The following is a 17,382-nucleotide window of genomic DNA, read 5'->3' as shown; positions in this document are numbered from 1 at the left end:
AGGCTATGTGCGCACGGTGAGTATTTGATTGCAGAAATTTCTGCAAGGTTTCTGCGTCTCTTGGCAGCAAAAACGCTGCAGAAAAAAAAATGTGCGTTTTTGCATGCGTTTTTTTGCAAGCTTTTTTTGTATGACAATGAATGCTTTTTGGAGCTAAATAAAGATATTTGAAAAAAGAAATGTGGGACATTGCTTTTGTTTGACCTGGAGTGAGTATATTGGGTTAGTTTAAATGATTAAAGAATGTGACTGTTTTATTTCAAATAAAGTGTTTTATTCTCAGTGTATGTGTTTATTTAATGCTTTACTTTCAGGTTTAGTAATGAGGGTGTCTGGCAGACATCTCTTTATTACTAAAGCTAGGGCTTGGTGTCAGTGACACCTAATCCCATTATCTAATCCCATTACTCCTAATGTGGCACTTGTTTTGTCCGTACATGTGGATCCACCACATGTAGTGACATTTCAATCGGTTAAAATCTTCAGCATCTCCGCTACAGAAATTGACATGCTGCGGGTCAGTTTATGAAATAAAATGAAGAGTTAAATTAAAAAAAATGTTGTGGGCTCCTAGGTCAATTTCATAACCAGCAGAGGGAAAGCCAACCACTGGGGGCTAATATTACTAGTCAGGGAAGGGGCCATTAGTCAAAGATGTTCCCTGGCTATTAATAACATCTCACAGCTGTTTGTAAGAGAGAGGGGGGATAATGAGCTCACCACACCATGTCTTCTAATGCGGAAGTTGAAATCTGTTTGTCGGGTGCCAGTCCTGCTGGTGAAGTTCTGCCAAAGATTTAAGGAAAGGAAAATAAGTGGCACGTCCGTCCAACAATGAATACAAATTATTTCATGCTTTATTCATTTTTATTCATTGTTGGATGGACGTACCGCTTATTTTCCTCTCCTCAAATCTTTGGCTCACTGCTGTTTGCTTAGCCTTCACTGGCTAGATTACAGGAAGACCCCAGAAAAAAATTGTGTGAGCTGATATTAATAGCCAGGGAGGGGGCCATTGATACTGACCCCCCCCCCTCTGAGGCTAATAATATCAGCCTTCAGTGGCCCCATACGTGAGAAAATTCTCGTGCAGTAAGTGAGGTCACCTGAGCTCATCAGCTGATCATCAGCTGATGAACTCATGTGACCCCCTCTCCCGGCAGCTCCTGTCAGTGTATAGAGTTCTTCTGGGTGATTCGATCGCTGTGGGACACTTGGGATTATGGCGAATAGGTGAGTATAATGTGTTTTTTATTTTAATATCAATTTATTGTAACTTTTTTTTTTTTACACTGTGAGCACAGGCGCCGGCTGATGAGACTGCTTCACCCATCAGTAATGCCTGCTCTCGCTGTCATCAGCGGCAGCAGCCGTAGGCTGATGGGAGGAGTTGTCTCTCATCAGCTAAAGCCTTTGACCCACGGTCAATTCTTTGTGCGTTTTTGCCGCATTTTTGACCCATTGACTTCAATTGAGTCAATTGAGGTATAAAATATTTTTATACCTGCGTTTTTGCTGCGGATTTGACTGATGCAGTTGAAGTCAATGTGTGAAAAATGCGGCAAAAACGCACAAAGAATTAATATGCTGCAGATTTAAATGCAATGCAAATCCTGACAGGAAAACTGGGCCGCACAAGGATTCCCTAGCGGCCCATTTCCGCATGGAAAAAACACCGCGAAAACACACCAAAACGCACAGTGTGCTCACAGCCTTATAGTCTAAGGTTAGCAGACTAGACTATTGAGTGAGATGAAATATGAAGCCATACTTTACCTTTTCATTTTAAAATGCAGTTGTTTAATGCCATGATGTAAATTTCAGTTGGCTTCAGATGCTTTTATATTACTGGGTATATTTGAAGTTACTTGTAGAAACCATACTAACAGCGCCAGTCAGTGTAAAAAAGTCTCAGTCCCTTCGCTTGCACTGTCAGTCCAAAATATCAAGCTTTAGTTTTTGCCCTGTATATTGTTAACCTGTTGGAATTATTTTAAACTATTAAAAAATCAAAACATAAATAAAATGATAAAGTGAGGATCCTTTGACCCTAATGTAAAACATGAATTTGTTAGCTTATAAGGCTTAGATGAAATATATATAGTACACTTCTGTGCATTTGTGAAAGTTAAAACTCCATGAATGCTGTTTTGTTTGTTAGAAAATTGTTTGCAATAAGTTACTGTTATTAAAAGGAAAAAAAAAAAGCAATAACCAATATATAAACTTTTTTTTCTGAAACAGGAAACCCTGCACAGCCCACCTCTCTGCACTATATGAATCCTTATCAGCTGAATGCATATGGCATGGCACTAAAAGCAGTTGGAGAAATTATTCAGGATTATGACAGTGATAAAATGTTTCCCGCATTAGGCTTCGGAGCAAAGTTGCCACCTGATGGAAGAGTATGTCATGAATTTGCTTTGGTAAGTTTTTTCCTGTTCTTTTTTTTTTCATAATAGAACAATCAAAATTCAGGCCATCTAAATTCGATGTGTATTTTATAAAATTAACATAAACCTCCAAACCAAGCTCTTATTGGAAGAATGTTTAAGATATGTAAATTACACCTTCCTAATGTTATGTTTATAATAGCAGATGTGCATTTCATATAAGAGATTAACATGTTGATCCCTCCAATCTGCCTACCCATTATTTGGGAATATCAGCATGACTATTATTTTCGTCTGCCAACAGAAAACCTCTTGTTTTATGTGAAATCAGATCACACAATGGCAAACAAATTGAAACTTAATGAAAAATACAACACATTTAAGATCACATCACTTTGCAACAATCTTGGGTGCATTTCACTGCCGGAAGTCAATGAATGTCTTGTGCACCTCAAAACAGACTTGCTGTTTGCACATCTTTCACAGTTGAGCTTACACTACTAGATAGTTGTGTTTGGCACTTTTGTGTGAACATTGTCTTCTGTGGTCACTATTAGCAAAATTCTTTTTTGGTCATCGGTGTGGTTGGCACAATATAATATACAGTGGTGTGAAAAAGTGTTTCCCCCCTTCCTGATCTCTTATTCTTCTGCATGTTTGTCACACTTAAATGTATCAGATCACAAAACAAATTGAAACATTAGACAAAGATAACACAAGTAAATGTAACGGGTCTGGGAGGCGGAACCTCTGAGCAACTTATACAAGGGGGTGGTCCTTGTAAGGAAGCGGGTGGCGACCAGGAAAGACAGGCAGGCAGTCACAGCAGGTGACCGGGACAGTCTCTGGGTAAACGGGCAGAAGGTCACAGCAAGTGACCGGGACAGTCTCTGGGTAAACGGGCAGGTACGACCTGTGACGGCTGAGCCTCCAGGTAGGCTAGCAGGCAGATGGCAGATGAGTGCTCCCAGGTGAGCAAGCGAGAGTCTCAGGATAAGCAGGTGGTCACAGCATGTGACGGCGGAGCCTCCAGGTAGGCTAACAGGCAGGTAGCAGATGAGCGCTCCCAGGTGAGCGGGCAAGAGTCTCTGGACTGGCAGGTGGTCACGGCACGTGACGGCGGAGCCTCCAGGTAGGCTAACAGGCAGGTAGCAGATGAGCGCTCCCAGGTGAGCGGGCAAGAGTCTCTGGACTGGCAGGTGGTCACAGCACGTGACGGCGGAGCCTCCAGGTAGGCTAACAGGCAGGTAGCAGATGAGCGCTCCCAGGTGAGCAGGCAAGAGTTTCTGGACTGGCAGGTGGTCACAGCACGTGACGGTGGAGCCTCCAGGTAGGCTAGCAGACAAGTAGCAGGTGAGCGCTCCCAGGTGAGCGGGCAAGCTGGTCCATACACAGACTGACAGGTGTCGGAAGGCAGACCATCGGACCTCAGGCTACGAAGCAGGAAAGCGGATGACAGGCAGGAATCAGGCAGCAAACTGGCAGGAAACTGGCAGGCAACTGGCAGGTAACAGGCAACGGGACCTGAGGGCTGAAGCAGAGTAGTGAACAGTGCAACAACATTGCTCGGGCACCTCCATTTTGGAGGAGGTGCCTTATATATGGAGGGATCCTCCGGCCATTGGCCGGGGACTCCTTAGGGCGACGCGCGCGGCCCCTTTAAGAGAGGGGGAGCTCGCGCGCCCTAAGCGCAGTGACCGGGGGAGAGCGGGCGCTGCAGGCAGAGCGGGAGGAAGCCGCCGGGCACGGAGCAGAGAGGTGAGGGGAACAGCGTCCCTGCCTAGCAGGAGGCAGGGACGCCGACGCTACAGTACCCCTCCCTTTAGGCCCCCCCTTTTTTAGGCCAGACAGAAATTTAGCAAGGATGAGAGGGGCATGGATGTTCTCCCAGGGCTCCCATGTTCTCTCCTCAGGACCAAACCCCTTCCAATCCACTAGAAAAAAGGTCTTTCCTCTTACCCTTTTGGTGGCCAGAACGTTCTCTACCTCAAACTCGTCTTCAGCAGAAACCAGAGCAGGAGGCGTACCTGTAGACTTGGAAAAGGAGTTAAGTACCACGGGTTTGATAAGAGATACATGGAAGGAGTTAAGGATCCGTAAGTTGGCCGGGAGTTTCAATTTATAGGCCACCGGGTTGATCTGTTTGATAACCTCCAGTGGACCGATGAACCGAGGCCCTAACTTATAGGAAGGAATCTTGAGCCGGACATATTTGGATGAGAGCCAGACTTTATCTCCGGGACGAAATTGTGGGGAATCCAGGTGTTTTTTGTTGGCGTGTCTCTTCATCTGCTCGGACGACTGAAGGAGTGCGGATCGGGTACTCTCCCAAATGGAGGAAAATTTGCTAACGAGAGATTCCGCGGCTGGGTTGTCCACAGAGGTGGAGACAGGAAAAGGGATCCGAGGATGCTGACCGAAGACTACAAAAAACGGGGATTTAGAAGAAGATTCGCTCTCGTGATTGTTGTAAGAGAACTCTGCCCATGGTAGGAGATCCACCCAGTCTGAATGGTGGGCATTAACGAAGTGCCGGAAGTAACTGGTCAAATTCTGATTGATCCGCTCCACTTGACCATTGGACTGTGGGTGGTAAGCGGAGGAGAAGTCCAGGGTGACGTCGAGCAGTTTACATGTGGCTCTCCAGAAGCGTGAGGTGAACTGAACCCCACGATCCGACACGATGTGGAGAGGCAGACCATGGAGACGGAAGATGTGGCGGATAAAGTCCTTAGCTAGCTCGGGAGCAGACGGGAGGCCTGGCAGGGGAATAAAATGAGCCATTTTGGAAAAGCGGTCAGCGACCACCCAAATGACCGTACAACCGGCAGAGACGGGGAGATCTGTTATGAAGTCCATAGCTATATGTTGCCACGGGGCAGCAGGCACAGGCAGAGGAAGAAGGCGGCCGGCAGGCAGGTGTCTCGGAACCTTGTTGCGGGCGCAGGACACACAGGCAGAAACAAAGTCAATTACATCCTTGTGCAGGGTAGGCCACCAGTAGTGCCGGGTAATAAGCTGGAGGGTCTTTTTCTGACCGGCGTGCCCAGCTAGCTTAGACGAGTGACCCCAGTGTAGAATCTTCTCCCGATCGGACTCCGTTACGAACGTCTTACCGGGAGGGAGACGATTTAGGCCCACGGGGGCTACCTGCATTACTCTGGCTGGATCGATGATGTGTTTAGGCTCCTCCTCAAGATCAGACACCAGAAAGGATCGGGACAGGGCGTCAGCTTTGATGTTTTTGTCAGCCGGACGAAAATGAAGAATGAAATCAAAGCGGGCAGAAAACAAAGACCACCGGGCTTGGCGCGGGTTAAGTCTCTGGGCGCTCTGGAGATATGCCAAGTTCTTGTGGTCAGTGTAAATTATTACCGGGTGGAGAGCCCCCTCGAGCAGGTAACGCCAATCCTCCAGTGCCATCTTAATGGCCAACAATTCTCGGTCTCCTATAGAATAATTGCGCTCAGAAGAGGAGAAAAGTTTGGAGAAAAAGCCGCAGGTTACCTTTCTTCCGGAAGAAGATTTTTGGGTAAGTACCGCCCCAGCTCCGGAGGAGGAGGCGTCAACTTCTAGGAAGAATTGTTTGTTGCCGTCCGGACGATGCAGCACCGAGGCGGAGAGGAAGGCCTGTTTTAAGGAAAGAAATGCCTCCTCTGCTTCGGGCGGCCATTCTCTGGGGTTCGTACCTTTACGGGTGAGAGCAGAGATAGGTGCGGTCCGGGAAGAGAAGTGCGGTATGAACAGGCGGTAATAGTTGGCGAAGCCCAGGAACCGCTGAATAGCCTTCAACCCCTCTGGTCAGGGCCACTTCTGGATGGCAGACAGTTTCTCAGGATCCATTTGTAGACCTGTCTGAGAGATTATGTAGCCCAGAAATGGAAGAGAGGTCTGCTCAAAGATGCACTTCTCATATTTAGCGTAAAGGTGGTTCTGCCTGAGCCTGAGCAGGACCTGACGAACGTCCCTCCGGTGAGTAGGAAGATCCGGAGAGAAGACCAAGATATCGTCCAGGTACACCACCACGCAGGAGTAGAGAAGATCACGGAAGATGTCATTGACCAACTCTTGAAAGACGGCAGGAGCGTTACAGAGACCGAAGGGCATCACAAGGTACTCATAGTGGCCGTCCCGGGTATTGAATGCCGTCTTCCACTCATCCCCCTGACGGATACGGACCAGGTTATACGCCCCACGGAGATCCAGTTTGGTGAAGATTCTAGCCCCCCTCAGACGGTCAAATAATTCAGGAATAAGCGGAAGGGGGTATTTATTCTTCACAGTAATCTGGTTTAGGCCTCTATAGTCTATACATGGACGGAGTGAGCCGTCCTTCTTTTTGACAAAGAAGAAGCCTGCTCCCGCCGGGGAGGTAGATTTCCAGATAAATCCCCGGGCCAGGTTCTCCTCAATATATTCAGACATGGACCGGGTTTCAGCAGCGGACAAAGGGTAGATTCGCCCACGGGGAGGAGTAGAGCCGGGCATCAGGTCGATTGGGCAGTCGTATGGTCTATGAGGAGGTAAAGTCTCTGCCTCTTTTTTATTGAAGACATCCGCATAAGACCAATAGGGAACCGGAAGACCGGGCAGATTGGCTGGGGTAGGAGAAGGACGGGCAGGACGAACGGGAACTAGACAAGTCTTATGGCAGTCCTGTCCCCAGCGAAGGACCTCTCCGGTCTGCCAGTCAAGCACGGGTGCATGTCTCTGGAGCCAAGGCAGGCCAAGCAATAGTGCGTGAGAGAGTCCAGGCAGAACATGAAAGGAGATGCTCTCAGAATGCAGCATTCCCACCTGTAGAGTCAGAGATTCGGTGATGAGTTGGATGGGATGTGGTAAGAGACCCCCATACACGGCGGCGACAGATAAAGGTACGGCCAGAGGTTTGGTGGGAACGTGGTATTTTTCTACCAGGGATTGAGAGATGAGATTTCCAGCAGCTCCAGAGTCAAGTTGAGCCAGTTCAAAATAGCGGTTCTCTCCGCAGAGGATAGAAACAGACAGCATCAGGGATGGAGAGGGTTTACTTTTGTCTAGGGCGACCTCTCTGAGCGATCCTAGACACAGGCGTTTCCCGACCTCTCAGGGCAGGAATGGATCCGGTGCTCCTTACTGCCACAGTAGAAACAGCTCCCCTCGGCACGACGTAAGTCTTGACGGGTCTTGACCATCTTGGTCTGGTCGACCTGCATAGGCTCAAGTGAGTGTGCCTGGGGAGTAACAGAGGGAGTGACGGGTCTCTGGGAGGTAGGGACTAGACGTGGAATCCTCTTCTCACGGGTGACCTCCCTAGCGCGCTCCTGGAACCGGATGTCAATCCGGGTGGCAAGTGTAATCAAGTCGTCGAGAGTGGTAGGAATGTCCCGACCGGCGAGTTCATCTTTAATACGGCCGGACAGACCCTCCCAGAAGACTTACACCAGGGCGTCGTTATCCCAGGCCAGCTCCGAAGCAAGGGTACGGAACCGTATGGCATATTGGCCCACGGTGAGACTCCCTTGACGGAGGCGTAGCAGAGATGAGGCGGATGAGTTCTTCCGTCCGGGTTCGTCGAAGACCTTCCGGAAAGCCGTGAGAAAGGCTGGCAGGTCGGACACCAGAGGGTCTCCTCTCTCCCATAGAGGATTTAGCCAAGCCAGTGCCTCTCCCGTGAGATGGGACATGATGAAGGCTACTTTGGCCCGGTCGGAATTAAACTGGTGGGACTGGTGTTCAAAGTGCAGGGTGCACTGGTTAATGAAGCCCCGAGCTTGAGCGGAGTCGCCTCCGAAGCGAGGAGGTGCAGAAAGCTGGATTCCAGAGCAGAATACTATGGTATTGGTGGACAGCGGAGCAGCCGGGCTGCGAGTCATGACACTAGCGGTGGTTGCTGGTGGGGCAGTGAAAGTGTCCAGGCGAGTATTGACATTCCGCAGGTGACCCAGGATGGACTCCTGTTGGGACCTCTTTCGGGACAGTTCATGACAAAGGTCCGAGAGCGAGGGAGCTTGGGTGCCACCGGGTTCCATGGCCCGAGCAAACTGTAACGGGTCTGGGAGGCGGAACCTCTGAGCAATTTATACAAGGGGGTGGTCCTTATAAGGAAGCGGGTGGCGACCAGGAAAGACAGGCAGGCAGTCACAGCAGGTGACCGGGACAGTCTCTGGGTAAACGGGCAGGAGGTCACGGCAAGTGACCGGGACAGTCTCTGGGTAAACGGGCAGGAGGTCACAGCAAGTGACCGGGACAGTCTCTGGGTAAACGGGCAGAAGGTTACGGCAAGTGACCGGGGCAGTCTCTGGGTAAACGGGCAGGAGGTCACAGCACGTGACCGGGACAGTCTCTGGGTAAACGGGCAGGTATGACCTGTGACGGCTGAGCCCCCAGGTAGGCTAGCAGGCAGATGGCAGATGAGTGCTCCCAGGTGAGCAGGCGAGAGTCTCAGGATAAGCAGGTGGTCACAGCATGTGACGGCGGAGCCTCCAGGTAGGCTAACAGGCAGGTAGCAGATGAGCGCTCCCAGGTGAGCAGGCAAGAGTTTCTGGACTGGCAGGTGGTCACAGCACGTGACGGCGGAGCCTCCACGTAGGCTAGCAGACAGGTAGCAGGTGAGCGCTCCCAGGTGAGCGGGCAAGCTGGTCCATAGACAGACTGACAGGTGTCGGAAGGCAGACCGTCGGACCTCAGGCAAGCAAGCAGGAAAGCGGATGACAGGCAGGAATCAGGCAGCAAACTGGCAGGCAACTGGCAGGTAACAGGCAACGGGACCTGAGGGCTGAAGCAGAGTAGTGAACAGTGCAACAACATTGCTCGGGCACCTCCATTTTGGAGGAGGTTCCTTATATATGGAGGGATCCTCCGGCCATTTGCCGGGGACTCCTTAGGGCGACGCGCGCGGCCCCTTTAAGAGAGGGGGATCGCGCGCGCGCCCTAAGCGCAGTGACCGGGGGAGAGCGGGCGCTGCAGGCAGAGCGGGAGGAAGCCGCCGGGCACGGAGCAGAGAGGTGAGGGGAACAGCGTCCCTGCCTAGCAGGAGGCAGGGACGCCGACGCTACAGTAAACACAAAATTCAGTGCTTAAATGAAGGACTTTATTATTAATCGAAAAAGAAATCCAAACCTACAGGGTCCTGTGGGAAAAAGTGATTGCCCCCTAAGGCTAATAACTGGTTGGGCCACCCTTAGCAGCAACAACTGCAATCAAGCGTTTGTGATAACTGGCAATGAGTCTTTTACAATGCTTTGGAGGAAATTTGGCCAACTCATCTTTGAAAAATTGTTGAAATTCAGCCACATTGGAGGTCCCCGAGCCTTTTTAAGGTCATGCCACAGCATCTCAATCAGATTAAGTTCAGGACTTTGACTAGGCCACTCCAAAATCTTAATTTTATTTTTCTTAAGCCATTCAGAAGTGGACTTGCTGGTGTGTTTTGGATCATTGTCCTGCTGCATAACCCAAGTGCGCTTCAGCTTGAGGTCACAAACAGATGGCCAAACATTCTCCTTCAGGATTTTTTGGTAGACAGCAGAATTCATGGTTCTATTTACCATAGCAAGTCTTCAAGGTCCTGGAGCAGAAAAACAGCTCCAGACCATCACACTACCACCCTCATATTTTACTGTTGGTATGATGTTCCTTTTCTGAAATGCTGTGTTACTTCTATGCCAGATGTAATGGGACATACACCTTCCAAATAGTTGAACTTTTGTCTTGTCAGTCCACAGAGTATTCTCCCAAAAGTCTTGGTGATCATCAAGATGTTTACTGGCAAAACTGAGAAAAGCCTTTATGATCTTTTTGCTCTGCAGTGGTTTTTGTCTTGGAACTTTGCCATGCATGACATTTTTGCCCTGTCTCTTTCTTATGGTGGAGTCATGAACACTGACCTTAACTGAGGCAAGTGAGGCCTGCAGTTCTTTGGATGTTGTTTTGGGGTGTTTTGTGACCTCTTGGATGAGTTGTCGCGGTGCTCTTGGATTAATTTTGGTTGTCTGGCCACTCCTGGGAAAGTTCACCACTGTTCCATATTTTTGCCATTTGTGGATAATAGCTCTCACTGTGGTTCGCAGGAGTCCCAAAGCTTTTGAAATTGTTTTAGAACCTTTTCCAGACTGAAAGATCTCAGTTACTTTGTTTCTCATTTGTTCCTGAATTTCTTTGGATCGCAGCATGATGTCTAGCTTTTCAGGTCCTTTTGGTCTACTTCACTTTGTCAGGCCGGTCCTATTTAAGTGATTTCTTTATTGACAACAGGTGGGGCAGTAATCAGGCCTGTGTGTGGCTAGGGAAATTTAATTCCTCTTCCCAAAGATGTGATAAACGACAGTAAATTTATGGTTTTGGGGGGGAGGGGGGAGTAGTATCAAATCACTTTTTCACACAGGGCCCTGTAGGTTTTGATTTCTTTTTCCCTAAATAATAAAGATCTTCATTTAAAAACTGCCTTTTGTGTTTACTTGTGTTATTTTTGTCTAATATTTAAATTTGTTTTGTGATATGAAACATTTAAGTGTGACAAAGATGCAAAAGAATAAGAAATCAGGAAGGGGGCAAACATTTTTTCACACCACTGTAATTGTATGGGCACAATGATATGGACAGTTTTGTTCTGATACTACTACTAAGTCTATAATTTTACGCAAAAGGCAAATAGTGCGTAATACCTTCAAGCTAACACCACTGTGTACTGAACACTGTTATTTTAGGCAATCAGGGCCATTATTTGTATCTCCAGCCCTGGACACTTAGAACACAAGTTTATCTTGAGGTTTGCTTTTGGATGTGTGGCAAGAAAAGTAAAATGTAAGGGAATAGTGAGGCAAATATATTTTTAACAATTTATTGCGCCATTTGTGTTTTCATTATTAAGGGTCCTAAATAACAGGTTGCCTTTATTGTGGCTTCCAAAATCTAGATGATTGCTTGTAATCTAAAACATAACAGGTTGTTAATACAGCGCACAATCTAGTCCTAAGAACCAGTCAAGTCATTTTGTGTAAATTGGAATAGATGTGGTGAAAGTTTCCAAATATTTGAAATAGTGGAAACAAAATGAATTCTTACTACAACCTTTAAAACATATTATAGTATCCACGAGCAATAGAATACAATAGAAATGTACAAATTCCTTTGTGACAGTATTTTGGCAAGGATTAAAACGTGGTTAACAAGGAGGTGGGTATGACTGGCATCTTTCAGACAGATCTGTAACTACGTATAGGTGTTTTCTGGAATTTTTCTAAAGTTACCAAAGAGTAGAGAATGATTTAAATTCAAGAAATAATCATTCGTTATCAATGGCGTTTCATGTCACTCTACTTGACCCAGCAGTAAAGAGATCCATTATTCATTGACTGCTGCAGCCAATCACTGGCCTTAGTGGTCACTTGCCATACATTGAAACCTCTGAGGCCAGTGATTGGCTACAGGAGTCACTGTAATAATGGATGAGATGTTATCTCGAAGGGCTCAGCAGAGACCATTAAAGCCGCAATTCTAGAGTCATGTGAAATTTCAGAGCTAAGTAATGTTTTTTTCTTATAACATTCTCTATTTTTTGGCAACTTTTTAAAAAATAACAGATAACCCTTTTATGACATAAAATGATAGGAATTATAAAGCAAAAATATGTTTAAATTTCATCTTCTGTCTTTAGGACAGACGATGATGTCTAATTTGGTGCATTTTATTCGAATTAACTTTTATTTAACACTGTTGTATGACATGCCAGTTCTAATAAATCTCTCCCTATGCCTTTGTTAGCATTATAATGTTATCTCAAATTAGCCTTCCGTCTTTTGGTTTTAAACATGCTGGAAATTTCATGTGAACCTAAGGCATCAGTCACACTTTTCATGGGAAGACCTTCTCTAAGGGCACAAGTCTGGAAAATAATCTGTGTTATGTAATGTAATAGCTAATGTTAGACCATATTATAACCTCATTTGCCTTCTACATTACTGTGCTGACGTTGCCAGTAAAATGCATTTCTATTTTGTATAAAATGCTTGAGCAATCCTTTCAACAAAACAATATTATCTTTGACTCCAAAAATAAATATTTTCTTATTCATACACTGTACATAAGCAGGCAAAACCCCAAAAATGGCATTTTATGCATATCAAGACACTCATATGGAAGGTGCCAAATGAGTTCCCACTGTCAAACTCCATTTAAGAATTGAAGAATTCAGAGAGAACCATGGATCAATACTGACTCAGATAAAAACAGATTTTATTTAACAAAAGTTAAAAATACAAATGAAACAATATGCAGAAAAAGACAAGGAGACAGACAATAAAAGTGTGCGTAGCTTAACGTTTCCATAATTTTACTTCACAAAAAGGTCCCACATAAGCATATGGACACATACTGAGCAATGTATATTCAAAAATACATAGAAAAGTAAAACTGTATATGATCATTCATGTTACTCAATACATGCTCATGCCTACATTCAAAGTGAAGCTGTGCCTGCTCACCACTGTGCACTAATATCTAATAACAGGACTCAAAACATACCAGGATAGATGGAAAACATTGAATAGAAACAACTAGCACAAAGAGGATCCCCCTGATAGACCCCTATGCGCATTTCGCTCTGAATATTTACCAAAAAAAAAGAGAAGGGTGGGCACTGCTACAAGTATATATGATGGGGTGCTACAGTAGCCTGATGGGACTACAACAAAATAATACGAAGAAAAAGCACAGGCTATAGAAACTATGCACACCCACAATATTATATACTGTGGTAGATGGTTTTGCTATTGTGATATATTTAATGACCATGCCTTATACTATGGGATTTGATAAGTAGTATACAATTTACCTGCGGGTTCAAGGGTATTTATTGTTTTTAATGAACACATTGATATCTTTTTCCCCTTTTTTTGATATTGTATAGAGCAATATTTTGCCTATTTTTAAATGTTTTTACTCTATGTACTGTGGTAGATGGTTTTGTATAAAACTTCAATAAAGATATTGTGATTTTTTTATATAATATTGTGGGTGTGCATAGTTTCTATAGCCTGTGCTTTTTCTTCGTATTATTTCGCTCTGAATATTTGCCGCTTCATCATGGGGGATATCATGGAAACCTTAAGCTATGCACAATTTTATTGTCTGTCTCTTTGTCTTTTTCTGCATATTGTGTCATTTGTATTTTTAACTTTTGTTAAATAAAATACACTGTACATAGTCTGCTGTAAGAAAAATCTAAATTGAATTTGGCATATATACGCCACTACATGCTATTAGAGTAAGCAATTGTTAAAGTATTTTTTTGGATAATTCTGAGTTAATAGTTAAAAATTATGCCATACTCTGGGCAATGAAGTGAAGACTCTTAGTGTCCTACCATTAGTAATAACAGGCATGCTCAGTTGCATGTGCTATATAGATACATGTGCTAAGGTATTATTACCTAAAATACAATTGTATTGAGACACAGAATAAAGGGAAGCACAATGAAAACAAATATGCCAGAAACAATGACATAATTGCTTTTTTTATATATACAGTGAGGTCCATATATATTTGGACAGAGACAACATTTTTCTAATTTTGGTTCTAGACATTACCACAATGAATTTTAAACAAAACAATTCAGATGCAGTTGAAGTTCAGACTTTCAGCTTTCATTTGAGGGTATCCACATTAAAATTGGATGAAGGGTTTAGGAGTTTCAGCTCCTTAACATGTGCCATCCTGTTTTTAAAGGGACCAAAAGTAATTGGACAGATTAAATAATTGTAAATAAAATGTTCATTTCTAGTACTTGGTTGAAAACCCTTTGTTGGCAATGACTGCCTGAAGTTTTGAACCCATGGACATCACCAGATGCTGGGTTTCCTCTTTTCTGATGCTCTGCCAGGCCTTCACTGTGGTGGTTTTCAGTTGCTGTTTGTTCGTGGGCCTTTCTGTCTGAAGTTTAGTCTTTAACAAGTGAAATGCATGCTCAATTGGGTTGAGATCAGGTGACCGACTTGGCCATTCAAGAATATTTCACTTCTTTGCTTTAATAAACTCCTGGGTTGCTTTGGCTTTATGTTTTGGGTCATTGTCCATCTGTAGTATGAAACGACGACCAATCAGTTTGGCTGCATTTGACTGGATCTGAGCACACAGTATGGCTCTGAATACATCAGAATTCATTCGGCTGCTTCTGTCCTGTGTCACATCATCAATAAACACTAGTGACCCAGTGCCACTGGCAGCCATGCATGCCCAAGCCATCACACTGCCTCCGCCGTGTTTTACAGATGATGTGGTATGCTTTGGATCATAAGCTGTACCACGCCTTCGCCATACTTTTCTCTTTCCATCATTCTGGTAGAGGTTGATCTTGGTTTCATCTGTCCAAAGAATGTTCTTCCAGAACTGTGCTGGCTTTTTTAGATGATTTTTAGCAAAGTCCAGTCTAGCCTTTTTATTCTTGACGCTTATGAGTGGCTTGCACCGTGCAGTGAACCCTCTGTATTTACCTTCATGCAGTCTTCTCTTTATGGTAGATTTGGACATTGATACGCCTACCTCCTGGAGAGTGTTGTTCACTTGGTTGGCTGTTGTGAAGGGATTTCTCTTCACCATGGAGATTATTCTGCGATCATCCACCACTGTTGTCTTCCGTGGGCGCCCAGGTCTTTTTGCATTGATGAGTTCACCAGTGCTTTCTTTCTTTCTCAGGATGTACCATACTGTAGATTTTGCCACTCCTAATATTGTAGCAATTTCTCGGATGGGTTTTTTCTGTTTTTGCAGCTTAAGGATGGCTTGTTTCACCTGCATGGAGAGCTCCTTTGACCGCATGTTTACTTCCCTGCAAAACCTTCCAAATGCAAGCACCACACCTCAAATCAACTCCAGGCCTTTTATCTGCTTAATTGAGAATGACATAACGAAGGGATTGCCCACACCTGTCCATGAAATAGCCTTGGAGTCAATTGTCCAATTACTTTTGGTCCCTTTAAAAACAGGGTGGCACATGTTAAGGAGCTGAAACTCCTAAACCCTTCATCCAATTTTAATGTGGATACCCTCAAATAAAAGCTGAAAGTCTGAACTTCAACTGCATCTGAATTGTTTTGTTTAAAATTCACTGTCGTAATGTCTAGAACCAAAATTAGAAAAATGTTGTTTCTGTCCAAATATATATGGACCTAACTGTATGCTCATTCCTCACCCCAAAAATTTGAATAGTTATGCATTGATATTAATAGTTATTCATTATATTCACCACAAAATGCTTCAATTAAAAAAATAAAATCTAGTCCGATAAATAAAAATGGAAAGATAAAAATTGTATGGCTCTTGGAATGTACCGGTAATTATTAAAAAAATGAAAAAATTCTACATCTTTTAAAGCCACAATTGTCTGAATCATTAAAGGGTTAAGAATCGTAGACTTCTTAGGAGATGTATCTTATTTATCAGGATGTTCTTCCACTTCATGTCTTGCACTAGGGTCTGTGTGGAAAGATCACCACTTTAAAATACAGTAAATCTTTTATGGTCGCTATTCATATTACTTAAATGAAAAATAATTTGTGTAAGACTTAAAATTATTATATCAAGATTCATAGACCTATTGAAAATGCACTATAGAAGGTTGGATTTCTTACTTTCTTTCACCCCTTACTTATTATTTGCCCCTTTTTGTAAAAGCTTTTTGTGTAGAAAAAAATATATGCATGTTTTTTTTTGTATCACAGAATGGCAATCCACAAAATCCATATTGTAATGGAATAGACGGAGTGATGGAAGCATATTACAGAAGTTTGAAAAGTGTACAGCTGTATGGACCGACAAACTTTGCTCCCGTAATTAATCATGTAGCAAGGTAATAGATTTTTGCTTTCAGTTACAAGTATTTTTCTTTGTCTTTAACTGCAAGTTACACTTTTATGTTTTTAGGTTAAACTAATGCTTGAGCTCCCACACAAGTTTACCATTAATTTGTTTCAGGATGATAAATCTAAGTAAAAGTATTGTGCCTTGAGACTATGGCTCTGTGGAAATTGTTGATATTGATACTATTTTAGGGTAGAAATTATGTTTGGATTACTTCTTATTGCATGTTTTTGAGGTTTTGTGGCACCTGAAAAAACACATCCGGAGTTTCAAGTTTGTTTCTTCTCTTTACAGCATTTACAGATCAGGTTAATTAGTTTTATACCCTGATAGATCAGACCTACAGACACAGCAATAACATGTATGTGTGTTTTTACATTTTTAAAATATTTTTAATGCATTTTTTAGTCTCTTTAGGGGACTTAAAAGTTGAACCTGCATTCGTCTGATCGTTTGCAATATAAACTGCAATATCAAGGTATTGCAGTAAATAGCAAATATCACTCCTATGAATGCTAGTCAGAAGCTGGTCTTCATAGGAGCTCCGTTTTGACAGACACTGGAGTCTTAAGCAGACCCTGCGCTTTCATGACAACCCATCGACATGCTGCATTTGCTTTACAGGTGGGTGAAGGGGCAATGGGCACACTCAGTATAAATGCCGCTGTCTGAGATTGACAATGGCATTTAATAGGTTAACACCATCAAGTTGGGCTTGGTTACACCAGTGGCTGTTAGGGTCAGATGATTTCTGAATAACACAGCCATCATCTGTCAGGAAAGTTGCGGGCTTATCAAAGCCAGGGATCTGACATATGACATACCAGTACATCATACAGTTAGGTCCATATATATTTGGACAGAGACAACATTTTTCTAATTTTGGTTCTAGACATTACCACAATGAATTTTAAACAAAACAATTCAGATGCAGTTGAAGTTCAGACTTTCAGCTTTCATTTGAGGGTATCCACATTAAAATTGGATGAAGGGTTTAGGAGTTTCAGCTCCTTAACATGTGCCACCCTGTTTTTAATGGGACCAAAAGTAATTGGACAGATTAAATAATTGTAAATAAAATGTTCATTTCTAGTACTTGGTTGAAAACCCTTTGTTGGCAATGACTGCCTGAAGTCTTGAACTCATGGACATC

General features: G+C 44.0%; 1 protein-coding gene across 2 annotated transcripts in view; it reads left to right on the top strand.

Annotated features, from left to right (window-relative positions):
• The window catches only part of CPNE8 (copine 8), a 372,256-nt gene that overhangs the window by 322,653 nt on the left and 32,221 nt on the right, over window positions 1–17,382 (top strand). For both annotated transcript variants that reach the window (XM_073652158.1, XM_073652159.1), the window contains 2 exons: window positions 2,245–2,426; window positions 16,091–16,218. In XM_073652158.1, coding sequence (XP_073508259.1) covers window positions 2,245–2,426; window positions 16,091–16,218 — 310 coding nt within the window. The remainder of the gene's footprint in view (window positions 1–2,244; window positions 2,427–16,090; window positions 16,219–17,382) is intronic.

The sequence above is a fragment of the Phyllobates terribilis genome, unplaced genomic scaffold, assembly GCF_046119375.1.
Source record: "Phyllobates terribilis strain yellow unplaced genomic scaffold, ASM4611937v1 Scaffold_11__3_contigs__length_659146591, whole genome shotgun sequence".
NCBI classification, from domain to species: Eukaryota; Metazoa; Chordata; class Amphibia; order Anura; family Dendrobatidae; genus Phyllobates; species Phyllobates terribilis.
Note: the sequence above shows the minus strand (reverse complement) of the source record. Positions and strands in the feature narration are given on the sequence as shown.